Source organism: Lichenostomus cassidix, chromosome 1 (assembly GCF_008360975.1).
Source record: "Lichenostomus cassidix isolate B80296 chromosome 1, HeHo_3.0, whole genome shotgun sequence".
Taxonomy (NCBI): Eukaryota; Metazoa; Chordata; class Aves; order Passeriformes; family Meliphagidae; genus Lichenostomus; species Lichenostomus cassidix.
Genome location: NC_139479.1, coordinates 42132345 through 42159904, shown reverse-complemented (window position 1 = coordinate 42159904; position 27560 = coordinate 42132345). Strand labels below are relative to the sequence as shown.

Genomic DNA, 27560 nt, shown 5'->3' with positions numbered 1-27560 from the left:
GCTTAAATGTGTTCTGAGGAAGAGCTAACGGGGAAAAAGGTGTGAGGAAGGTTTGAAACTGAATTTGAGAACTAGGAGAAATGTAGTAAGATGCTGTCCAAGGAGACACTGCCTCTGATAGGAAATGGTGAGATGAATACTTCAAGTGATGTTGCAAGCATAATCCCTTAAAGGACTTTAGTCATATGTCCAGAGACAGTTGTCTTGCAGGTGAATTCATGCATGTCATTTGAAGGGGATTTAAACTATAACTTGCCTGCCTGAGTTGTGGCATGTGAACCACAGTCTAAAAGGACTACTCACTTTCTACTTTACCCTCACTTTCATATCATAAGATGAACACTAAGTCATGTGTAGTAATAATGCTGATTTTTTTCTTCTTTTCACTGGCCTAAGCAAGTGCATTCAATAAGTCTTACACCATGCATGACAACAAACTCATCAAAATTAGATTCTATTTTAAATGTATTTCTTAACTAGCTCTACAGCAGTTCTTATTTGGAAAGATAGTCCCTAAGATTTGCACTACTCTAATGCATGATGATAACTTGAAAATGAGATTTATTCACTGTCTGTTTTTGTATGTGGGGATATAAAATGCAGAAGGAAACAATGATCCTTGTTGTGTAGCATACACACTCCTTCCTTCACATGGTAGTATTTTGAATGTTTCTGCTTCAAAATTGGACCCTGTCTTAGAGGCCACATTGATCTCCTCTCTCCCTTTTTCTCTGTAAAAGTTGACTACCTATTGACTACCAAGTTTTCATAAGTCACATACAGTATTAATTTTCACTAGTTCTAGCTTACACAAATGCATGCTCTTCAGTCTGCTTAATATATCTTGTCTGATGTGATTACAAGCATAACTGTCTCTTATTTAATAAATATATGTAGCCAGCCCTAATTATTTTTATTCAGTTACTAGGAAGAGTAATGAGCTATGAATGTGAATTGCTATCCTCTGTCGTACAAAATGCTCAATATCACATTTTACAAAGGAGAAAATGAGCGTTCATGTGAATTTTTATCTATTGACGTCTAGATCAGAAAGCCAGACATAAAATTCCTTGATATTTTCGACATCTGTGGTCCAAAATCATTAAACTTGCATCTTGGGTCTTTACCTTAACATCTTGCAATGTTGCAATGCAAGTTTCCACCATGCAAACTATTCACTGTATGCTTTGTGTAAGTGGGCTGAACATGCCATAATAATTCATCAACCCTGAAAGAAACCACAAAGTTCAATGCATATTAAAAATGTGATTGGGATATGTTATTGGAAAAAATGAAAATATGCTGCTGTTCACAACACATCATATTCTCCGAGGTTACTGATATTGTGTGCATAATAATATACTTCCCATATGGGAAAAAAAAGCCACAATCAATAAAATAGAGGGTGACTTTCTTGTACACTAGGTATCCCATAAAAGGAATGTTTTTATTTATTTTTCCTACTATAAAATGGCTAATTATTTGTTTGCTGCATTCATTATGGATACAGTGTTGCAAGGTATGATAATTAATTATGCTTTTCGTAGCTTAGTCTACAGATCTTTCGTATTAAAATGTATTAAAACTGAATTGAGAGATACATAGCAATTGTTGCTTACATGTGTTCTTTCCTCCTTCTTGTGGCTGTTTTTCCTTTTAGGTGAATAAGATATGTGGTCCTCCTGTAAGGAAGCCTAAACAGTCTCCAAATTGCTCCTTTGATCAGAACAAAGATAATCAAGGGTTGAAGATGTTCTCCAGAGACAGTGAAGAAACACTCGCCAACAGAAGAAAGTAAGACATTAGTTTTACAGCCAGAAAGAAAGAATAAAGTAAGCCATTACTTTTACAACAGAGTAGATTATGGCCAGTGCAATGGCATGCATTATTGGAGAATAAAGTCTCCAAAGAATGAAACATTTTAGCAACACAGTCTACTCTGTTACATTTTGGAAAGAGTAATTTCATTACTAGGTCCTGATTTTGGTGATAGTGGGCATATGACCAGAGTCATTTGGTGTGGTTTAAAGTATTTATGAGAGTGGATAACATTGATAGAATGAGTGTTAGCTCTATGTGTAATTTTTCAAATTACATGTAACTACATATCAGCAGGCATTATTAAATCTGACAAAAAGTGACTGTAGCTTTTTACAGAATACTATTCGCACAAGCTGATAAGATAGAAAAAAAGAATGACTTTTCTTACATACCTTTCTGCTGTGAAAAATGAGAAAACTAAGCATTTGGTACTAAACCTTGAAAGCCTTGTTCAAGCAAGACCTGCTGATTTTTTTCCTCTGGCTCCTTTGCCAGTATATAGTGAATTGAAGTGACTGCAGAGGCTTGGGGATATCATTTAAACCTGGCTCAGCATTGCCAGGTGAACTTTGCACGACTGCATGAGTTAGGTGTTTAAGTTGCCATTACAGCCTGTGGAAAGGAAAACTCATTTTATCTGCCCACACATCTACAAGCATCCAGAGCCACTCAGGGATACCTGTGCTATCCCAACTGATCTCCTCCCAGGAAGGGTGCAGATGTCCTGTAAGTTGTATCAGAATTCAAGCCTTACAGAGTTCAAGAAGCATTTGATCAATACTCCCAGGCATATGGTGAGACTTGGGGCTGGTCCTGTACAGGGCTAAAAGTTGGACTCAGTGATCCTTATGAGTCTCTTCCAACTCATCACATTCTGTGATTCTGCACATATTTTAGGTAGCTGAAGGAATCTCAAAAGCCAATCTATATTTAGACAAGTTAATCAGGTCTTTAATGACCAAAAGTAGTAACAGCACTGTAAGGCATTAGGAGTGTTGCAGTTAAGACTAAAGGCTCCATTGTGCAAATAAATTACGAAGTTAAAATCAGAAATTTCATTTCTGTCATAGCATTTGCTAAAATACAGAGAAGTTTTCTTTGTCCTCTTTTCCTCTCATTTCACTTTGTAATGCAGAAGGAAACCGAAGTGAGAGAATTGCAGAGAATAGTTGCACACTCCTGATGTCTGAGGAAGAAAAAGTACCTCTGAGCTTTATAGGCAGATCATTCTTCTCAGTGTAAGGACCTTCACGTACTAAATAGTGGAGAAAAAAACCAAACAAACAACAAAATACGAATACAGGTTTTTGAAAACATTGTGGGAACAAAAAGATACGCAAATCACAAGTTTGCTTTAACCAGCACAGAAATTCTTCAGGGAATACCACAGGTGCATGTTTCTTAGTCACATGTAATTAAGCAAGTACTTGATGTTTTCTGATTGCTAACACTCTGCAAACACAATACCATATTCTAAAATCTCATTTAAACCAGCACTGTTCCATGTTCCAAAGCATGGAACACTGGGTTGGCTTCAGGGAGATTGCCTCAGACACCTTAAGGGGCATAAGAGGCAGTGCACACCACAAAGCAACACTGTTTTCTTTTCCATTACCTTCCCTCTCACCTGCCTGAGATTCTGGAGACACTTCATGGCATGCAAACTGTGCGCCAAAAAGGGGGAAGGGAAAGAAAGTTTGAGATCCACTGACGCAGGTTTCAGTTTAACAACTTCATAGTTGATATCATCTGCAGCTGCTACCTCCTGGATCACCTCCTTCCTCATTAGTCACAATCACTTTACATTTCACTTTATATTCCCATAGCAACTGTAAGAACCTCACGTGGAAGTGACTTCAGCAAGTGCTTGCAGCCTGCTTTTAAGAAAGTGCTCTTCTCTAACTCCACCTTATTTACCTCATGTGGCACTTCTGTTTTCCAAATGCATCTCCAGATGAAAATTTTCATTTTAAAGTACATGGTGGGCTGCTGCTGCCTGAACTTTTCCTGAATAACTTTTGCCATCAGACCTAAGCTGGTATTTTCTGGTAATATGTGGTACAAGAAGAAAAAGAAATTTCCCTGTTCTCTTGATGCCAAAAAATGGTTAGATGAATTTTAAAAAATCTGAACAGACCCTTCCATAGCAACATACAAACTTGAAAGTGTGTAATGCTTTTTCCTCTAGAACTTCATACTGCACACTGCTTCTAGTACAGAGAATGAAACTAAAAGAAAAAAAAATAAATTCCCAAATAAACAGATAAAAAGTATCTTCAGCTTCCAATGACGGTAATTGCACATTTGTGCTCAGCTGCCTATAATTACATGCTATCTGGTCTAGACGATGATCATGTGAAAATTGACATTCATACCATCTGCCCTTTTAACTACTTTGGTCAGACATCAATGGGCCTGAAATCAGTTATTACTTCTCTATTAAATTTAGCTTTGCCTCAGGATGTATTTACTAATAAACTGAATGACCTTTCTGTTAGAATGCAGTTTCTGACAAGATATTATGACAACTATATTTATTTTTATTTCTACAGAAGAAATTCTAGCTGTTTTGTTTCAAAGGACTCTAAACACTATTTTTCATCCAGAATGTAAACATAAAGCATAGACAAAATCAAAATCAATCCCACTCAATGGAGTTTGGAGGGAAATTGCAAACCCACTGGGCACACTGGATTCAGTTTGGGGTGTGGAGAAATAAAAGATATGACTATTTATGGCTAGGAGAGTGTGGATGAATCATATTTAAAACCTAATGCACATAGGCAATTATATGATGCCTAGTCGAAATTGACCCTACATGAGATTTTTCATAACTGCAGTTTTAGAATTAGTAGGACACTCACATCACATTTAATAGGCATAATAAATCAAAACTACTGTGGTTTGTGTAAAATATTTGCCCCATTACATGAAAGAACATGTGGCTTTTAAAATGATGGACCATATATAATAACTGATGTTTTATCTGTTTTAATTTGAAGTTAACAATACATAACAATTAAATTCCTTATAGCATTTTAGGCCTAGGGTAACTAAACATAGGGAAATGTATTTATTATTTCTGGCATTTTTTCACAACTCCAGACACTATACAAGAAGTCAACATAAAGTGAAGCTTGCTGGACTACAGAACAATGAGTACAGCATTTGATGGTGCTTTTCTGTGTGCCTGCAGGTTATAGATAACTCAGTTACATGTCATGTTCCGTTCCAGAATGAATAAGTATTTTAATTTTTCACAGTAGGAAAGGGTCTCCCAGGAAGAGATTTTCAATATATAAACAGTTTATATTACATATTGCAATTCTGTTAAGAACATACCAGCTAAAAAGTAATTAATTCATTTTGAATTAAGTACAAAACCTTATCATTAGCTCCGGGCATCTTGACAATTACTTAAAATACCAATACATAATTTGTAAACTACCAGCACAGCACATGGTAGAACTGATATAATCTTTCAGACAGTTGTTTAAATCTTTACTAAATATTTAACATCTAGATTTTAAGCCCATTTTACCTAAATCTTCAGTTGCTGCATAACTTAAACAAATACTCTTTGTACTATTTGTAATGATATGTAAGAGACTTGTTGATAGCACTTTGGAAAAACAGGTGGCTTATTCATATGCACCTATTTTTTTATTTGCTGTGGAGGTTTTTTTGTAACATTTTTTCATTTATTTGTCCAACTGTAGCATTGTAAACTGTATCACCACTATGCAAGAAAACTTGAGGTTTAAGGAAAATAGTTCCTGTTCCAGAGCACGTGTAAAGTGTTTTTTTTGTTTTTTAATTTGACCAATGGGAGTATCAACTTTGTAAACTAATGAAGCCTTTTTAAAAGAATCAAACTCATCTACTGACAAATCAATTTAAAATACCACTTGAACCAGTGGAGAGTAATGGAATAAACACATTGCTTATTTTGAAGAAACGCACAACAGCAAGATGGCTTAGTGTTGTTGGCTGACAATGACAATTGTTCCTTGTGTTCCCCTGTGCAGGGAATTCATCAGGCACCTCCAGCTCTACAGGGCCTTTTACGGCAGCCTGGCGGATCAGCTGTGCGGGAATGAGTTGGCAGCTGCCGATGGAGTCCCGTGTTGGAACGGAGAAGATGTCGTAAGAAGGTAGCTTTCTGACTCACTTTTGTCTTTTTTCTTTGCTAAGTAGTGTTTCACTAAAACAGCTTCTGTTTGAATCGGGTATGGTGTTTCCCTGTGTCTGTGTCAAGATTAGTTTGAAAAATAAATAAGCATGGGTTCTTTTCTCTCAGGCTTCACCTGTACACAGTAAATAAAACCTCCCTTGTATTAGTTTGAAAACAAATCAGTGGGAGATTGCAAGTCAGGATTAAAATTTAATAGGAAAAATTAAAAATAAGTGAAATAATACAAAGAAAAGCACTGACAAAGTCAGATACAACCTGACACCCTGTTAGGGTGGTGGTAGCAGTCCAAATGAAGTAGTTCAGTTGAAGCGGTGATCCTGTGGAAGGTCTGGTCCTCTCCTGAAGGTGCAGTGGTAGTTCTTGGCCTCTGGGAACACAGTAAACAAGGCTGACTTGGGCACTTCCAAGCCCAGGTTATATCCAGGTGGGAATGCTTGGCTCTTCCCTCCTGGGCGGAGCATCTCACAATAGGATGAGATAATTCCATGAGTCATGCAGTGTGCTCTTGATGGCTCATTAACAGTTATCAGGGGTGAGTCATGGCAGGAGATAACGGCTAAGGGCCCACAGCTGATGGTAATAGAATACTTAAATACATCTATATTGTAATCTAGGACATCCCTGCATCTCTGTATAAGGAAAAAAAAAAAAGAATTCTAGTGTTCTTCAGACATTTTCCCTTCAAATTTGCAGCACCTAAACAGGCTGGAAAAGAAGCTGGATTGGCATTTACAAAATACAGTTAGAGAAAAAGAATATGGATTTTTGTTTGAGCCTGATCTTTACAAAACGCTCTTTTTAATGCAGCATGTGGTAACAGACTCAAGCTTAAAACTTTCTCTTGCAGTGAAGTATGAAGTAATCTCTTAAAATATATGGTTTCCCATGAGAGAGCTAAAAGTTAAACATGAAGATAAAACATTTTAAAAGTGAAACACGTATTTTTTTATATATGCAGCAGCTTGGGAGACATCATTCAGCAGCAGTGGCAAAGAAGAGATAATAAACTGCTATAGTACTAGATCTGTGTCTCTGGAATCAATATATTACACAGCTTACAAAACACTAGCATTTTTGGATGGCAGAAAGATTTTCAGAGAGCTGATCTCTATGTTTTAGCTTTATTGCTTTGATCACCAAAACAAGTATTTCTCTGAGCAGGAAGTTCTTCCCTTTCTGATGACAAAGAACAGAATATTGAAAAGTTCATTGCAATTATTTGTAATAAAAATCATGATGTCAATGTGGCATGTGTTAGTAGGTAGTATCAAACAAAGGTCATATCAGAAGGCTGTGAGGTGAGTTAATAAAGCGTGAGATAGCTGCTACCAAGTAAAGGGAGCAGTGGACAATGTGCACTTTCAGGCATGTCTAAAAAGGTAGGTAGGAGTGTTATTTATTGATTGATACCCAAGGAACATAATGGACATCCTTTTAGCAAACAGCTATAGACCCAAACAGCTACAGGTCTGCTTTTCTTTATCTTCTTGGGCAGTCCTGTGCTTTGGCAGCACCAAGGTCCAGTGAGTGGCTGACTCCCTTGATACTCTCACTGGCAACCTTTGTCCAAAGATTTCATCAATCTTCTGAAGATGCCATACTCCTTCTTTAGGTAACTGTATTTGAGATTTAATCTCAACCGTACCTCCTTGCTTTTGTTTTGCTGCACTTCCCCAGGTGACTTAAAGTGTTCCTACCAAATATTTCAGTAACAATGTAAAGTGAGGGCCTTGAATTATGTATTTTCTAAGAACAAGGTTCTTCTATCATTACTTTTGGCTGCCTATATACTTACTATTAATATATTATAGATTTTCAAATCTATATTATTATATTATATGATACTATTATATTGTATCTATTATTATGTTATATGATTATACTATTACTTTTTTATACTATTATACCATGCTGTTTGATTTTGATTGAGTAGACACTAAATGAAACATTCTCTAAAATTCTCTAACTTCCTAGTGTTTTTTAAAAGTAATTTAATATATTTGCTGAGGTATATATATATATATATATGCATGCATATATATGTGTGTGTATGTATATATATACACATACACACACACACATTATATTTATTATTGGATCCACCTAAAGATATAATGGTGACAAAAGCACTGTATTTTAGAAGTAAGGAATACCACTTTGGTATTAGTTTAACTTAAAATTTTCCTTACTATAACATTTTATTTTTGTATATATATTAATGAATGTATAATAACACTTTTGGTCAGTAAATGTTAGTGTCAGCTTCCTGAAAGAGCTGAGATGTAGATAACACAAGTATAGAATGAGGATTAAAACCAGAAGAGCGGGAAACTCTGAGTTGCTCTAGATTATCAGCTGGAGCTGAGACCTGCAGATTAGTTCCTATATCTCAAGACCTCTGATTATACACTAAATACATTGTGGTTATAGTCTCCTGTTTCAGTATCTTTATGAAGGTGCTCAGATCTGTTCTCTTACACCCCTTCATTTTGCCTTCTTATTCAGTCAAAATGCCCTTTGTTCAATTTTATTAGTTCGTATTTGTTCTTTTGTAACTGAAGGGGGAAAAGCTTTCTTGCACTTTGACCAAGATAAGGTTTTTTTTAACTATAGAATTATTATTATTACTATTATTATTATTATTATTACAGAAGTGATGATCTAGGGAGAAATGTCTATTATCTGCTTTAATAATGGCTAGGATGCATAGCAAGCATTTGAAATATATTCTGCTTAAGCATTAGCAAGTTTTGTAGTGACAAGGACAAAAAAAAATAGTTTTGTTGTCCGGCATCTGCATGAAGAAGGATTTTTAAGAATAGGCAAGGCAAAGCACAGAGAAACGATGCAGCAGAAGTGATTTTTCTTACAGATATGGAGATAAATTGGATAACTTCTCAAAATCTCCTCTAGGTCCATGATTCTGAATCTAGGATTATCTAAATCCTGTGTTGCTCATCTTCTACTGTCATGATCCCAGGATACCGTGACATTTTGGAAGCAATAATGACCTGATCAGGCATCATCCCTTTTCTCTCTTAATAGAGAAGAACCTGTACACTCACTCTCATTACTCCTTTTTTTCGCCCCTCATCCTGCCTTCCCACTAGTACAATAATAAATAAAGATACTGGTGAACTCATCACTGCATCTCACCAGTGTTTCTGGCACTGATGGGGAAAAGTCTGTATTGTTCCAATTAGTTAAAGACAAATAGATTTTATCTGTTTTGAGATTCTTCATTCTTTCCATCTGTTTTTGCCTTCTGTTTCAAAAACATGTGCCATCCCTGCCGATGACTGGAAGTTTGGGCTTGACATGAGAAAACAATATCATAAACTATGTAATGTTGGTGTATGAGGAACTGAAGAGATTGCTTAGACTGCTTGCTATATCTGTGTTTCAAGCTGCAAGTAGCAAAAAGCCCTGGAGACAGAAGACAGATGAATTTTAAAAAAAAAAGTCTTTGCAGTTCTTCATTTTCCTTATTTGTGCATCTTTCTAAAGGAAGCAATTCAAGGGTTTTAACAGCTGTAATACTGTATATCAGTTAAATCTTCTAAACTTTGCCTTCTTTAGTACTATCCAAGAAATTATCAAGCCTGGATGGGAAAAGGTCAGAAAATGAAAAAAAAAAGGGTATTATTGAAATAAAAGCTTACTTAACAGTTTACATTTCATATGCCTCAGCTGTTCCGTTTCTGGTTTAAGCCTTTTTTTTTTTTCTTCCCCCAAATCACAATGCCATGGAAATATGGCCCTTGATTCTTCACCTAGAAATTCTTCTGGATCTAGCCTTTCACATAGTACAGGCTCACGCTTCTATCAGAGCCTGAGACCAAAATTCCCACTCTCCTGTATTCATGACTGACAAGATCAGTCGTGGCCAGGACTTGCAGGAGCCAGACCACTCTCGTGAGGCCTGCATCACTGCAGCATGAGGGAAAAGACATCTCAGAGGAGTCTTCAGCCCTTCCACTGTCTTACCCCATTGTGTGACTGCAGTGGTCGAGCATGAAATTGAAATTCAAACTTCGCTTTTAAAGGCATAGCTGAATGTTGTGATGAAGTACCTGGAATTTTGTGTTATAGGATTCATTATTTTCAGTGGAAAAAGAGGAATTGCAATTAATAAGTTATGCACTACCAAAGCATATGAGTTTGGAATTTCAGTGGCATCTTAGCATTAAAGCTAAAATAATGGGAGTTGTGCAAATAGACAGATTGTTCCACTTCACAAACATATAGTGGTTTAACTGACATTTATACAGCTTTGGTGGAAAAGAGAGCCTGGCAAGGCTGTGAAGGGAGATATATTAAAAATACACAGAGGAGAGCATAATATATACTGTACATCTTGAGACCAGTGATTTAACTGAAATAAAAATAGATGTGAGGAAAAAAAATAGTAAAATTATGTGTGTTGAAGGATTCAGGAGTAATGGAGATTATTAAAAACAGCTAATCAAGTTTTGAAGGAAGAGTTTCATGTAAAACGCATATCTGAAGTATCCAAATTAAGATAAATTAAACAGCATGATTGATTTTAATTGCTGAGCAAATTGTTAAAAAGTGATTATAATAAGCATCTCTCATCAAATAAATGCTTAGCTTTAGCACAGCTCTTAGGCTGGGGAGATTTTCTCTTTTGATTTTTAAATATCCAGAAATGGGTACAATCCTGATCATGTTCTTATCCAACAAAAGAAGATAAATGGTGATATAAGGGAAATTAGTAAATTTATTTCAGCTTTCTTCTATTCGAACTTATAATCACTTTTTAAAATAATAAGGAATGTAAACTGCAATAAAAGGCACCATTTGACACCTATGCAAAAGATTTGCCTGAGCAACTTAAGATGTGAGAATAGCCTATTATGGCTCTTACTGCTTTGCCTAATAGGCTGCTGTCAACAAGGATCAGTGATGGATTGTAGAGAAAAAACAACTGTAAGTTTGTACTTCCTCAATATATGCAAATTTGGAAATGCCTGACCCAGAACTGTAAACATTCAATCTTCCCATGAATTCAAAAATCTTCACACCAGTAGCTTTCCACAACAAGAGAATCAGGAGTTTTCAGATACCAAAGCACTGAGTCATTTTAAGAGGGTATTATGATACATATTTCTGTGTCAACATAGAAAAGACATGAAATGACATATGATCCCTTTGTTTATAATAATTGTGGAGTTTGTTCCCTATTCTGCCATGAGTTATAACAAAAAAAAGTAATTCCTGCTTTAATATTGGTAATATCTGTCCTCAGTATATGCTTAGATAAATCTCATGATGCTTCAGGATGGAATGGATTTAATTACATAAAATCAGCAAAATATGCATTGCATTTGATAACCTCCAAATAAATGGTCTACATTTCCTTTTGTTTGCTTGAGCAAATATATCATTTTCTGTAGTGTTTGCCCTAGAATCATTGCATTTGTTTGTCATGCACAGCAGAGGCTATAATAGAAGGGTTGTAACACTGGGTGAATTAATTTCTATTAGGTTGGTAATTTACAAATTGTATTGACTTTTAAAATGAAAAACATGATTAGCACAATGTTAAATAAATTGTAGCATTTATAAAGTCACAGAAGACTGTTCAAAGGTAGTCATGAGAAGGAACAGTAACAAAAGTATTCTGAGAGTTTGAATTACTGTATCATCATGCCTTCATTTTGGAGGGTTTTGGTCTTTCATTTTACAAAATCATGGAAAAATAGGCATCACAATTTAATATTAGTGATCTGATGACTCTTAGAGGTTTTCCAAGTGAATCCAGGACTACTTTACCACAGTTTATGACATGAAAAGAATGGAAGCAATAAAACCAAAAATCTGTCATCTCCTGTTTTTATAAGGGTGCATATTAAAACCAAGGAAAACTCGTGCAGGAGACTTTGCTGCATAGTTAAAAAATAAACCTTGCATAAAATAAATCACTATGAATCATAGTAGATTATACTAGACAGAAGGTTTGTGCCCCACTGAAGTTCTTATAAAAAATATGCTGTTACTGAATTCAACATAGATATACAGGTTCTCTTTCAAATAATTTTAGTGATATTTTACAATGAGGCTCCTTTCACACACAGATGCTGTGAAACATTTTATGTTTCTAAACCCAAGTTATTTATCAGCTCTAGCCATGGCAATTTAATGAAGCAGCTCTCAATGAATTATTTAAACAATATGTTGGGTTGTGAAATATTGTCTGTGAGGTCTTCTTTCACTGTAATGCCCACAGGAGTTTTCTCTAAACTCTGCAACTTTACTAGTCCAGAGTGGAAACTTCAGTGTAATGATGTTCAGCACTGCAGCATTTACAGATGTTCCTTTCAGCCTTTGTATAATTATGTAACATCTGCTGAAAACTTTTCTCTTGACAGCTGTAGGTCAGACTTTCATTGAGCATCCTGCACTCACCATGAAAGTGTGCTGTTGAAACTTAGATTGTGGTGAGGCTTTTGCTTTTTAAATTTTTACAGCTGTTGTAGATAATCAAGCAGGGTGACTTTAAAGGTCTGGAAATTGGTTAGGAGTCTTATGTGAAAACCGCTAATTTCTCCTATGAGTCTAATTGTGAAAATTTGCTGTAATTTTTTTTTATATAAGAAAACTGTGCTTTCTGTAGTCATATTTTGATGAATAATCTGTAGATTTTTATGTGTACAGATTGATTTTGTTCCTGTCATTTATATAATACATAAGATAAAAGATTGGTATTCATACAGTTTTATTAATGCATACAAAAATGAGTTAATTCATTATTTTTTCTAGAAATAAATGTTATTCTTTCCCATTTTATCGAAATTTTCTTGCTGTTTTGTAGTCAAAAGAATCATTAGATCCTCTCTAATGAAGTAAAACTAATCTGCCATTCACAACTGTGAGCCTATGAGCATGTACTTCAAAATATAATTTTGTCCTTCTTAATAAAACTTATGGCTTCTTATCTTCTTTAGCAGCTCAGCTTCTACTTGTGTTCCTTTTGAATGGTATGATTGGAAGCACTAATTGGCTTATAGTCATTAAAATTACTATTTTGTTCTGTTTCTATTGTAACACTGTATTTTTAGGGTCAAAGTTTTTTAGCAGTAGTCCACATGTGGGCTCTCAGGAAAATTAGGCTGCATTAATGAAGATTTAGAAATCAGAGAAAAATTTAGAAATGTGAATTTAGAAATCAGTGATGTTAGGTTACTTTTTTTTCTTGGTTCATTGAATAACCCAGACTGAAGCTATTTTAATTCAGGAGGAATTTTAATTTTGAAAGTGTGATACCCCACACAGAAATTTAATGAGGCAACGCAGTTAATGCCTACCTGCTACGAGTGTTTCTGTGACAACTCTCTCTCTGAAAAAAGACTGAAGCAAAAGCCAGTGAAAAGGACAAATATACACATAAATGCCATTCTGCAGCCTTAGTAAATGATCCAGTCAAGCACTGGTGTGAATAGTCACATCCAAATCTGAAAGATTTTCATGATCAGGCAGTCCCTAAGGTTTCATATCAGAAGTCATTATGAAGAACAAATCAGAGCTGCTGAACTAAATTGTTACCCTCCTGCAACAGGAGACTGTGCAGATTCTTCCCAAAGACATATTTTACACCTATGAGACAGAGGAAGGAAATACAAAGCATAAAACACAGGACCCTTGTAGGATGCAATTAGTTAACTCTTCAAATAGTTGGATAGAACTTAGAAATTCTAGGACTTGTTTCTCCCAGTTGTCTGTAAAGGGCATGAGTCTAAATGTACTTGTAGAATTTATATTATCAAAGTTTAAAATACCTAGTAATTCATAGTAATAATTACAATAACTAGTAAAACTAATACAAAGTATTACTATGCTGAGACAAAAAAAATATCCTAAAGATTTAAAGCTGGTAGACTGATCCAGAGCAGTGCCTCCTGAAATCCTTGTACAGAAGATGTTTAAAGTAAATAAGAACTAATTAAAAAATCCTAACAATGTTTTTGATATAAGGTTATTCCATTCTCCATTGAAAAGTATTAAACATGGTCAGTTAAGAAGCTGTGATTCTGAATGGTAGAAGAGCAGCACTGAATAGTGCAGGGGTTCTAGACAGCAGCTAATGAAGAGAGGTTGCATAAACCACTATGAGGAGTTTTTGAACAAGAATCTCTAGAAAAAGAGTACTGGCCCTAGACAACATATGTTGCTAGCACAGGAAAGATTTTACTGTGATTGAACCCAATGAAAGCTCATTCTGGAAGACTTCCCTTCTGCCTTTTGACAGCACTGACTCTATTCACAGAGATCTTGGCAGTAATCATTTAATTTCAAATATATATTTTAATATAGAGAGAATTAGTTTTTCAAAGGAGAATTTTTTACCAGTCAGTTCAAGAGCTGATAACTAGACTCTGCTCCCTCTTCTGTAATTTTAATTGCTGAGGAAAGGAATATATTTGTAGTTAAAAACATTCAAATCAAACAGCCAGAAGTTGTTTATTTACTTTGGCACCTGTGAGGAATTTAAAATGAAAATTAATTTAGCTCATGTTTCAGTCAATATAGTTAATTCTTTTGGATTCATATGTTGACAATGCCATATTTGAGTGTGCAAGGAAGACTTCATTTTTGGGGTGAGATTCAACTGACATCTATATCTATAGCAAATGTAGGCACCTAATTGGGACTTCTTAAGTCTGTGCTGTCAATGGAGAGAGACACTTCATACTTTGTGCTAGTGGACTGGCTGTTTCTAACCACTGTAATCACTTGGGAGTCTGCAGCACAGAGTGCTTGCATAGCTTAGATAAACTGAATCTTGTCCTCAAGAACATGTAAGTCTGATGGTGAAACATTTGCACCCTAAGAGAATATTGTCATGGTTTAAACCCAGACAGCAGCCACTCACTGCCCTAACATCAGGACTGAGGAGAGAATCAGAAGGGTTAAAGCTAGAAAACTCAGGGGTTGACATAAAGACAGTTTAGTTGGCAAAGCAAAAGCCACATACACAAGGATAGCAAAACAAGGAACTAATTCACTGCTCCCCATGGGCCGGCAGGTGTTCAGCCATTTCCAGGAGAGCAGCGCCCCATCACATGGGGCATCTCATCCCAAACATGGCTTGGGATGAGAGAACTTCAGCACTCTAAACACTCTGCTTCCTCCTTCTTCCCCCATGCTCTATGTACTGGGCATGATGTCCTGTGGTCTGGAATATCCCGTTGGTCAGTTTGGGTCACCTGTCCTGGCTGTGTCTCCTCCCAACTTCCCATGCACCCCCAACTTCCTTGCCATCATGGCAGTACAAAAAGCAGAAAAGGCTTTGGCTTTGTGTAAGCCCTGCTCAGCAATAACAAAAACATCTCTATATTACCAACTTTGTGTTCAGCACAAATCCGAAACATAGCCCATACCAGCCACTGTGAAGAAAATTAGCTCTACCCTAGTTAAAACCGCCATAAATATAAAGAGGCAATTCAGTGCATATTTCATGGCTACCAAAAGGAAAGTACAGAAATGGGTCACTTCTACCCTGTGCCTCAGGGAGCTGTGGTTACAAGCGCACCCCCCTTAGATGTTATCAGAAGGTAAAAAAACGCCCAAGTTTTCTGGACTTCAGCTAAAGCTCATTGATTTGCTTTTCCCTGCTTCCTTTCAGGCTCCTCTAGGCTCTGAATTCCTTTGTAGAGAGCACCTATGTAGCAGATGCTTCTCCAGTGGCATTGGAACAGTTCGCAGTGGTAGATAGAGCACACACAATGAGTCAAGCAGATGCTTGTGACAAGAAAAACTCTTGTCTCAGCTGTGTACACAAATTGTGGTGGAATACGTGAAGAGAAGCCGTATGTAAAAAGATCCTACAGTTGTTGTTCAGATGAGCAGTTTCCTCTAATAATTGCATCAATCCCCAAAAGGTTTAAGCTGCTTGAGATTTACACTACCTCTTTTTCCCCCCTTTTCCCGTAAATATTAAATAGACCTTGAATAAAATAGATTATCATTTTATAGAAAGAGAACAAAACCTTTCGCTAGGTACAGAACAATTCATGTCCTAGAAAAATAACTCCCAATAAATAGGAAGTGTATTAAGTGAATTTTTCTCATTTGTATGTGTTTGAAATAACTCTAAGCTTATGCATTTAAACTTGTGTGGTTGTGAGAGTAATGCTCTATCACCTTCACCTGTCTGCTGGCAATTAAAAGCTACAGATACACACTGTAGCCATGTGCTAGGGAATTTTGTCAGAGAAAATACATACTGTATTTTAAAGAAATCAGAGACATAGTCATTGTGGGGTTTTTTTAACCCTTTTTGTGTCTTACCTTTTCTACTATAATTTCAAATGACTTTTAAAATCATTTATTATAAAGAAGTTGCAGAACTGTAGCCATGATGCATGTGCAAAACAACTTACGAGAAGTCAGCATCAGTTTCCAGCACATCTAATGGTAACTTTAGTTTACATTTCATGACACCGTTCCGATCAAAAAGAAACCAAAAGGGAATTTTGGGGTGGCTGTATTAATACTTGTTTGAATTGCACCAAGTCTGATTAGCCCACAATCACTTGTGTTCAAAGCTGCCTTTATTTTTCCCCCCCCATGTTCACCGCATTGCAAAGTGAAACAGCAACAGGAGCAAAATCGCTTGTTTGGCATTCCTGCAAAGAGCAGTTCTTGCTGATGCTGTATCCTACGTTGCCACCCAGTGGAGAAGACTATAACTTCTCCTGGTGACAATCCCAGAAATCAGAAGCCTTGTCATAAAATCATAGGTTGTCCTGAGTTGGAAGGAACCTGCGAGGTTTGTCGAGTCGATCTCCTGGCCCTGTGCAGGACACCCCCAGAATCACACCATGTGCCCAAGAGTGTTGTCCAAATACTTCTTGAACTGGTGCTGTGACCACTTCTTACCCCCTGGATAGTAGCTCTTTATTCTGCAAGCAAATATTTGGGGGTAGTCTTTTTGTGGAAACTTTGATCACTTTTGTTGTTTTCAGTTGCTCTGGTGTTTGCCCCTTTTCTCTACATATTTTCTGAGTATGGCTGGTGTGCTAATGCCATATAACATGAAAAAATGCAATTCCATTTACATGACTATTAATATGATCAATATGGCAGTGGATCGGAGCTCTGATTTGCAATGGTGCCTTGTGTTTTAGGAAAAAAAGATTACGTTATTTTCGACTTCTTCTAAGTTATGCCATGTGCTGTTAAAATCTCTTCTAACACAAACATCTTTTGGCCTTAGATATGTTTAAACAAGCAGCTCGCAATTTTGAGGAAAGAAAAACAAACCACCCAAACTCCTAACCTGTTTTCCACTTCATATTACTGGATTTTCTGACTCATTCTGTACTTATTTCATCTAAGTGTTTGCAATTGCTGTACAAAGCTAATATAGGCAAGTGTTGGCAGCCACTGGTATTTAAGTAGTGTATCATGAGGAAATACTCTGAGTATTTAACAAAAGGAGGACAGAAGAGAAGGTTGAATTAGAGTACAGAAAAAAAAGAAAGGGTGCTGATGACTCTGAGAAAGAGAGATATGGATGGAAGACAGTGACCAGTAGCTTCTATATTAGAAGCAATCCTTGAATAGCCATCACTTTGCCCTGATCCACAACCCCAGCAGTGTCCAGGGAATACCAAACACAAATGGAGGAAGATATCTGGTAAATCCTTTCTCTTTGTAAGTCTGTAGTAGGCCACTGCCATGACAAAAGCCAAGTTACCAAGCAAACAACCTCTAAGAGCGCTTCCTTTCTTCAGAAAGATTAAAACCAACATAAACTCAATGTCTTCAAGTTGTCCCTGGCGTTTTCAGCTGAAAGAAGCCACCTTATCTTGTGTGTTACGTGGTGTCTCAATTCTTCAATTTCTTCCCCCAAAGAATTTATCAGGAGAGAGAAGGAGAGGAGGGCAGGGCTGATTCTGCCTGCAATTGCTCATGGAGGGTGTTTAAACTTATTGTGAGAGATTCTGCTTCTTTAAAGCCCTCTTAACATTAGCATTCTCCTTTTACCAGTCTTTTAGTGATGAAACCAAGTTGTAGCAGATAAGGCAGAAACATGGGAGGATATAAAACCTTTTCTCATTGTTTGCAGTGTGAATAAAGAAAACCAAAATATATGCTATTATTTATTCTTTTCAAGGTAAAAATGTGCATGAACTGCTGCAGCTCAGGGTTCTAAAGGGAAAAAGAAAGGTAGTATTTTTTCACTTTGTGTATAGAACTTCTGTTGTTAGTCAGGGCTCAGAAGCACAGAAAAGCCTGGGTTAGGAAGGGACCTCTGGAAATATTGGTACAAACTTCAGTAACTAGTCAAGGCCATAGATTAGGATATTCAGGACAATATCAAGCTGAGAAGCATTTTTAATGACAAGATATTTTGCTAATTTTTATAGCAGCCTATACCAGTGTTCAGCTGTTAGATGCTTTTTCTTTTCATATAATCTAGACAGCATTTCCCCTGAGCAACTTGTGCCTGTTACTTCTTCTTCTGTCACTGTGCATCCTTGTGAAAAGATGATAGCTTCTTCTCCATACCTATAATTTAGGTATTTTTATAAAGTGTGTGGGGAGATCCCTCGTCAGCCTGGTCTTTCCCAGGCTGAATAAACACAATTAGTTCATCTTCTCTTTATATGTCAGGTTCTCCAGCTCTCGTAACATCTTGGTGGCATCATAATGGATTCACTTTCAAGGCTCATAAAGGTCCATATGGTGCTGTGACATTTGCAATTACGGTTTTGGTTTGTGTTATGTTCTTTTTTTTTTTTTTCTCTTCAATGCTCTGTATGTCTTGAGTGTAATTTGGGGAAGTTAACAAAAGCACACCCTGAAATTCACTGCTCACCCTTAACATGATCTCTTCATGCTTTGGACATAGAACTGAGTATTTTTCTAAGATCAGTTATCAGTCATTTTAATATTCTATTTTCTATAATTTCCAGAGCTAGTTACATCATTATTCAGCCTTCAGACTATTTTTATTCTCATATATTCTTTAAGATTGCAATACAGCATAAGGTTGAGAGATCGGGGCATAATTTTTTTGTTGTTTTTCTATGTTCTTATAATCAAAGCTGTGTAAATTGTGGCCGTGTATTATTAATATTTGATATGCAAGTGTATATAACAAATGATAAATTGAGAAATGAAACACTCAACAGCTAGGATTAGGGAGAGTTCTCAGAGAAGAAAAAAAATCCCACCCATTTAAAATCCTGAGTATATGTGCAGCAACTGGAGAGAGATTCATTCCTCCTAAATTATGGACTTGTTACTCTCTTTCTAGTTGAAGAAGCAGATACAGATGCATCTACAGTAGAATTTTAATTTGTATCAGGATATGTTTTGACAAATCTCTCAGTCATCTCCAGTTACTTCAGTTCATGTTGTGGAAGAGTCTTGGGACAAATAATCAGGATTACTTTTAGATGAAACTAAACAGTAAGGTGTGCCTGAAGATCTCATTTAACACACCCTGACTACTAATGGGCATTCAGTCCTTTGGGATTATAATAGCTCTAATCAAGTATTCTCTCCCCTACAGGGATCTGTAGTGTAGATAGTGGGCCCTAAGCATCGAGTTTTCGCAGGAAAAAAGAAATCTGTAAATTTGTGGTACAGAATTTAGCTACTTTCTCATATTGGATGTAATTTGGCTTGTTATGTCTCACCACAGGGAGCTGTGCATGTGTGTGGGAGTAAGGGAGGCTGGTAAGAAAACCAGAGTACAAAACCTGGCCAACCCAGGCACATGAGGTGAATTGTCTGGATTTCATTAAAAAAAAAAAAGGGCGGGGCAATGTATTCAGTCTATATTGCATCTTGATTATTCTAAGACTCATTATTTTAATGGATTATGTAATAATTAACATTCCTTTCTTTTTAGTAACCTTGTTGACACTTGTATTGAGAAGGGAATTGTTAAATTATATGCTTGATATAAAGGCTTGTGATTGTTTGAAATAATCATGTTTATAGCAACACAAACCTCTAATGAAGCATGATGAACTGGGACATCTACTTCAATGGAGGAAAATAAAGTGAAACACTTTTCCTCCAAACCGAGTACATGATCTGTTGTTTCAGTGGGACAATCATCACGTACAAAGCAGTGTATTGGGATGTTTTTCAGCCTTAATTGCCCTGTCAGTTACAATTAGAGGTGTTAATGTAACTGTGAAATGTTACAAATTGCTTGTGGCTTTTGCTCCTTGTGCATTCCCAGCCTGTCTTGCACAAAAGGATATCAGAATGACTGAGATCTCTTGCTGAGCCTGTTATTAAGGTTTGCTTGTTCTGCTCCCTGGGTACAATTATTCACTCAGTGTGGATTCAATATTATGGGTGTAAAGATGCCTGCAGCAGAATGGATCCTTCAAACATAAGGGGAAAAATATTCATGTATTAGGCATTTCTTCTGAAACAGCTGCAGCTATAACAGCAATTTTTATAGCTGTACTGGTTAAAAAATTACAATTATTAACCCAAGTTGTTATTGGTATGAAGTCATATACTTTGCAAAATCTTACAGGGGCTTACTGATTTACAGGGTTTGACATTATTTTTCTATTACGCTTAAGGAGTAGACATATTTCAAAACACTGCCAAAATCCTGTGATAGTCTAGAATAAAGGGATCATCTCAGCAGAATGCCACAGAAATTTTTGACTCTTGGAAGAAACATGAACTTGAAAGGGGAGGTCTGAGCACAATGTATTTGCTAGTCATCTCATTTCATTAAGCAGTATCAAAAGGTTATCTGGTCCAACACTAATACATAAACCAAAGGGGACAAATCAAATGAACACTGTGAGACTGTACTCAGTGATAGACAGAGAAAAGGAAGAAATGTAGAGGATTCACAGAAGGGTGGCCAAATACTCTTGGTAAGTTAGATTTGATTTTCTTCCACTACTGAACGCTACCCAGTGCAGTCATTCAATGAACTAATAGACTTCATCTTGTTTTGAAACAGCTGCTTTGCATTCCTGTAGTCTTAGAGATTGCATTGCTTTTTGAAAGGGCAAATGTCTCTGACAGTGGATTAAACTCCCTAGTGTTTACTTCAGAGCTGTGAAAAACCTCACACTGCAGATTGGTTTTATCCTATTGCCTTATATCTTGGAACGCTGAATAAATTGTACACAGTCAGGGACATGTCAGGTTCATCACCAAGTGATGGGTGACTAGGTAAAGTGACAGATCATCTGTTTGTTCAGTTTTGAAGTATATATACTGCTCAGTGAAGGAATTTAAAATATCACTCATCATTATTGTTTGTTTCTTCGGATTAAAAACTGATTCCTGAAGCCCATTATTTATAAGGTAACATTTTAAATGGGATTAATCCTGATGAAATAGTTTCTCTTTAATATTTTTTTTCTTTTACCTGTGCAGTACAAACATCCCAGTAAAAGAAATGTAAATTTTAAAAACTGTAAAGCCTGCCTATGCTTACAAGGGGAGATGTCAGTATTTGAAATTATTTTGAAAATAGGAAAAATACCTTCAGTCTTTATTAGTCTTCAAAGACATGAATGATTTTCAAAGAGGCTTTTTTTTCCTTGAAAATTTTGAAATTTTGAGGGCAAATATGTTTTGTATGTTAGGGAAGTTTTTATCTTACACCATTTTAGTCGGCAAAACAAATAAGCAGTTGGCTAAAATTATGTAATGGTTAAAATTGGAAATACATAATTGTTTTCCAACAATTGTTTAAGCCATGAGAAGTAATGATAAAATTGGCATCTACTAAGACTTTATATTTCCATAATGATAACTATAGATTCTTTTAGAGATACAATGGTTCTGACTTATGGACCTGTATTCTTTGTGTATGTGCTAACATATGTGGGATAGGACGAAAGAAAATTCTGTAAACTGAAAGCATTAATGTATTCTCCAAGTAGACTAAAAAGATTGTATCACTAGTGTGTGACATAGTATGTAAATAAAATCTGAGACTTACCAACAAAACCTTAATTAGATGGGTATGTCACTCCCATATATGCGTGACTGTGTGTGTCAACTTAGAATAGTATTAAAGACCAAGTAGCAAATTTGTCAGACCTACAATACGTAATAATTAAAATGGCCTAATATTGTAACTTCTTCTGTCATAACAGTTTGATTTTCAATAGTTCTTAGCTATAGAAATTGTTTTGAGGGCTGGACTGCAGCACTAACACTATCAACACAAATATAGATTATGAAATACTTGTCTTGCTGAAGGGAAATGTTTCACAAACTGGAATCTCTGCGTGCCTGGCCTGTGAGAGAAAAAGAAAGCTGAACCTTCTTCTGTCTGAAATACCTTGGGGATGAAGCTTTCATGTTTGCTACTTTACATTTCTAGTCTAGTCAAAGAACTGGATTTAAAGACTAAAAAAATACATTTTAATTCTGCCGCAACATGGTGGATTATGTGCTTCAGTTCCTGGTCTGCAGACTCTGGGAATAATGGAGCATGGTTTTAACCTGGGCTTTAGGCATCTGACTTTGGGCTTTTTCATAGGCTAATCTCCTAAACAGCAGCCAGAGCTGGACAGTCTGCAGGAAGGTGATTGGGAAACCCTGAGTTAAGCTTCTTCTCTAAGCAGCTCTTTTGGAGACGCAGCCACCTTTCTCCCAGGATAACATAGGAAGCCTTGCCCAAATCCCTCTGATTCATCTTTCTTGCAGGCTTGCTTTCCCTTGACTTTGTCATCTGCTTAACTCAGACAAGAAAAAGGCATTTGGGAAGGTAAGTGCAGTCAGAGAAGTACTGCTAAAATCAAAGGAACTACTTATGTGTGTAACCACACACACATACACACACAAAAGTACTTGCAAAGCTGGGGTGTTAGATAATGAAGTTTTTGAGGAATATGCTCTCTGTTTGGCAGAGTTATTTGTTAAATAAATAGTAATCAGACAGCGCTGCTTCTGCAATCAATAACTAGTATTTCTTTTCATGTTTGTGTTTAGATAAAAATGTATTTATGCTGAAGCGGTTGCAAAGACTGACTGAGACTTTAAAAGTGGCATAGTCACTTAAATATTTCACATGTGCTTTTTCCAAGGGTATGACAAGTTTTATTTTTGTATAAAGGGTCTTACGATAAACAGAAAGAACTATGCTGCTGTATTTCATAGATATGGCTGATGTTTTAAAGAATTTTCAACTATATTTTCACATCAATGTGCGGATACATAAAGACATTAATTCTTTTTATTTAACACTTCTGGTTCAGACACTGGACAGTTACACTTGACCCATTTCTGATCTCTGGAGAAGAAGGTGATTAACTGCAGTTTTTGCTCCCCTTCTTGATTGTAGCTATCTATAAAAAGTCTTATTTTATATCTATAAAAAGTCTTATTGAAGGGAAAGAAAGAAGGTCAGGCACTCAATCAGACTGTGAGAGCTGGGATTATTGTCAAAAAGGAAAATCTCTTCTATGAAATAATAACTTTGTCTGTTACATTTTTTTCTATTATTAATATAAAATTAGCATAGGTTCTGTATCAGTTCTTTTCACATTTGAATCTGTAGTTCAGCTATTAACCTGTTGACAGAAAGAGCAGGTTAAGCTGTGAAAGACCAATGGCACCCTGAAATAGGATGGAAGATGAGGCATTGGTGGTTTCTGGATTTTGGGTATTTGTGTAGGATCTCCATGGCTCATGGAGTGGAGAATAACACTCAAAGTTTTAAATTATCTTGGCATAGCACAGAAAATATCTGAAGAAAAAAGGGAATTTAGTAGGGATTACTCTAATGAGCAGTGGGTAGACAGAAATAAATGTTGTGCATTTACTGTATGAGCTGATTAGGTAGCACCTGTCCAAGGAAAGGTAAAGAAGCTGTGCTGCATCACAGTCAGAATGTATTCCAAGAGAGAAGTGCTGTTGGGAAAGAGGCAAGTGTGTATCACAAGATGCCAAGCAGTTGGGTGTTTTCACCTCCATCAGCACAAAAAAAGGGTTAGCCAGAGTAGCATGGCCAGCAAAGGTAAGCAGGGCATGCAAAGAGCAAGTTCCTGCTGAGAGCTATGTGACAATGTTCCTACAGCAGTGTTGGGCTGTGGTACACTCACTGAGTTTGAGGTCTGTTTGGTTGTCGGTTCCTTTGTGTCATTTTGTTATGATATTGGCACCATAATACTGCCCAGTGTTGCTATAAAAACAGAGAATAGAGAAGGATTACTGTGGGAAAGATATAGAAAGAATAAACACTGGTTATGTCAGAGATGAATAATGATAGTTATGTCTGAGAAAAAAAATGGTGATTTGTGGAGGCTTCATATTTCTTAGGTCCATCTAATTTATTCTGGCAACACTCCATTTACTCCACATTAAAATGTCTCGATAATGGCATTAGTAGGTAATGGCATTCTCTGTAAAGACTGAAGTCTTCTCTAAGTTCTATGATATGCATAACAGTGAAGGTGCAAATTGCTGTATTTTGGTAGTCATTGTTACATAGGCATTTGCACAGGACAGAAAAATCTTTATCTGATTTAGGATAAAAATTGTTCTTACTTCTTCACATTTTCTTTGCAAAAGAAAAAGCCAGCAAGAATCCTGCACTGTCAGTGATTCCTGATGAACAGGACACAAAGTCCTTTGAAGTCAGCTGTGGCTCAGGGATTTTACAGCTATGCAGCAGATGAGGATGCTGAGGTTGTCACAGGGTTCTAGGATGGTTGCAGGGGCTTCTGGAGAGCATTCAGTCTAGCCCTCTGCTCAGAGTCACCTAGGGCTGGTTTCTCAGGGCTCTGTTTTATCCCACATTTTCCTTAGGCTTTCTTTTGCTCATGATGCCCCTGTAGAAACTTTCCTTCATATCCTTTGTGACTCTCTCCAGATTTAACTCCACGTGGGTTTTGACTTGCCTCTGTCCATGCACTGTATCTCTATATTTGTCCTTGGTGCCTTGACCCTACTTCCACCTCCTACAGACTTTCTTTTGTTTTTGAAGGTGGTCAGATGCTCCTTGTTCATCCATGTAGGCCTCCTGTGTCCTTTGCTTGATTTCCTGCATAAGGAAGTGGACTGTTCTTGAGCTTGGATGAGATGAACCATCTTTTTTGGACCTGTCCTTTCCCTAGAACCATGTGCCATGACAATTGTCCAAGCAGATCTGTGAACAGGCCAAAGTCTACTCTCTCTTCCTTTCTTCCCCATTAAGCAGGGCCCTTGAGAATGACAGAAAGTTGCTTTGAGGTCTTTAAGGTGTCATACCTGGAAGCTGAGCTTCAGACATTGCTACACGGCTTGCAGAATGTTGAGTCTGTGTCCTGTTCTTGTGCCACCATGAGCACAACTTTTAAATTGCAGTAATACGCCTCATGCCCATTCCTGGTTTTGAACAGTGTGTCCATATGGAAGCAACGATCTTCCCTTAGCCTGTGTATGGCTCTGCTAAACAAAACAAGCTCTTTCAGGAGAAATCTTCCCTACTCAAAGGAGTGCAGTGCAGAAGGCTCCTAGTTGAGCTAGGAACTGAGGAAGGAACTAGGAAGGTTCCTAGCTGAGCTGGCATGTCCACCCTGCACTGTATGGAGGTGCCAATCCCTGGCAGCAGTGTAGCTAACTATAAGTCATACCTGCCAGTGTTCTTTCTGCTGTTGCACCTGAAGATGCTTTTTTGCATGGCTGCAGCATTTAGTAGCTCATTGTGATTATGTGATCAAGTACACTTGATAGGGAAAAGAACTTCTGTTAAGCACATAAACCTAATCTTGGGAAAAATGTGAATAACAGGAGGTATAATGGTACAGAGCTTTGCCACTTAATTTCAGACTTCTTCTACTCGTATTAACCACCCATGACAATCTCAGGTCAAGTATCAGACACATGATGAAGGCAAACTGGGTACAATAAAACAATGTTTACTTTTCTGTTATGAAATCATATTTATGTGGCATGAGCTGGATGAGTTTACCTAAAATATACCTATTTGGCTATCTGTCAAAGCAGTTTTAGGGCACTTTAAAGATTCTTCTTTGTGTTTTAGATTAAATATCCATTTCAGAACTACAATACCATTAATTTACCACAAGCTGTTTAGTTACCGTGCACATTTGGTTCACAAGAGGAATAATTCCTTTTTTAATGCATGTATACACTTGTCATAATTAAAACCAAAATTCAATTTCTATTCAAGTATAACCTCCATATTTTGTAAGCTGCGAAGGAGACTTGGAAGTGATTAAAGTGATAAATCCGCAAGTTAGGCTTTTTTTCCTTAAGAAGCTCAATGTCTCTCTTTTAAAATCTTGTCCTTTTTGCTCTTGCTGTCACAGAAAACATGAGTTTTTTCCAGCACCTTTACTAGTAGGTAGATGACATACATATGATTAATTTGAGTTTTTGAGTTACTGTTGGTAGTAAAAATATTAAAAGATGAAGGATCTTTGAAGGCAGATAAACACAAAAATCATGGAATTTTAATGTCAGTCTTCTTGGGAAAGAAATACTAAATTGAATAACTCATATGAAGATTCAATTAAACTTCAGAAGGGGTTCTAAGTATTTTCTGTGTAGTTGCAGGGAGTGAGGTTTACAGAGTAGTAAAGTATTACTTGAAAAATTGCTAGCAATGGGAAAATCTTGTCCAAATCACGTGTTTGAGAATATTAATATTGAAGTTGGTGATTTGTCAATCTGTGGGCAACAGTTTTTACATTAAAAAAATCTGTCTGACATATTAAAATGTGCTCAAAAGATTCCTATTAAATTGTTTCTCTGAAATCTTTAGGTTTTGAAACTTTCATGTTCCTTTGTTTAGTCCATATTTTTTATTAATTTAAGATCTTTTGAGGGGTATAGTGCACTGCATTACTTTTTGTATTTTACTATTATTATTTAAATTTTTAGCTACAGGTCTGCTTTCATTCTAGAGGGAATTTTCAATCACTAATTACAAAACCCAGACAACCAAATATTGAGTGATAAGGTCCAGCTTATAAACTCATTTTCCTTATCTTTCTCCCATTAATCTCACCAATTGAATCTATCCCCTTACCTAGATAAAAATAAATTCCAATGTGTACTAATATTTCCTGATCATTTCCCCAATACACTAGTTATATAAAAATATCAAATAATGAAGTGCAGAAAAGAAAAAATAAAGTCAAATACCTGCAAATTATCAGTCTCTACAATGTTCTTCTATTCAAGTGTACATGAATATTGGGAATGTCTATAAACTGTTGTGAAACAGTTGCCTGTTTATAGCTGTAATAGCAAAGGCTGTCAATTTAATTATTTGTGCATAAAAGTAGCTACTTATGCATTTTTACTTGTATGTAAATTATTTACATATTATTTATGGTTAAGCTTGTAACTGCCAAACATGCAGAGTGGGACACTATACCAGGTTCCATAAATTTGTGTATGAACTGTGGTTTAAATCCATCAGTTGAGCAAAAAGGTTAATAAAAATGCCTCCCAGATTCCCATGTCAGCTGTTTTCTTCCTCCCTGGCAATGTCATGAAATCTCAGTGCACCTACTGATGTGCAGCAGCCACATGGCTCCAGAGCTATCCTTATATC

At 36.5% G+C, this 27560-nt stretch overlaps 1 protein-coding gene and 1 long non-coding RNA gene across 8 annotated transcripts in view; both read left to right on the top strand.

Moving 5' to 3' along the window:
* The window catches only part of GPC5 (glypican 5), a 602821-nt gene that overhangs the window by 111272 nt on the left and 463989 nt on the right, over nt 1-27560 (top strand). For all 7 annotated transcript variants that reach the window (XM_085057712.1, XM_085057703.1, XM_085057755.1 and 4 more), the window contains 2 exons: nt 1661-1794; nt 5850-5975. In XM_085057712.1, coding sequence (XP_084913838.1) covers nt 1661-1794; nt 5850-5975 — 260 coding nt within the window. The remainder of the gene's footprint in view (nt 1-1660; nt 1795-5849; nt 5976-27560) is intronic.
* On the top strand, nt 19168-22862 carry LOC146444599 (uncharacterized). The gene is made up of 3 exons (XR_014851523.1): nt 19168-19464; nt 19695-19774; nt 22700-22862. It is a non-coding gene; the product is annotated as an uncharacterized LOC146444599 (long non-coding RNA).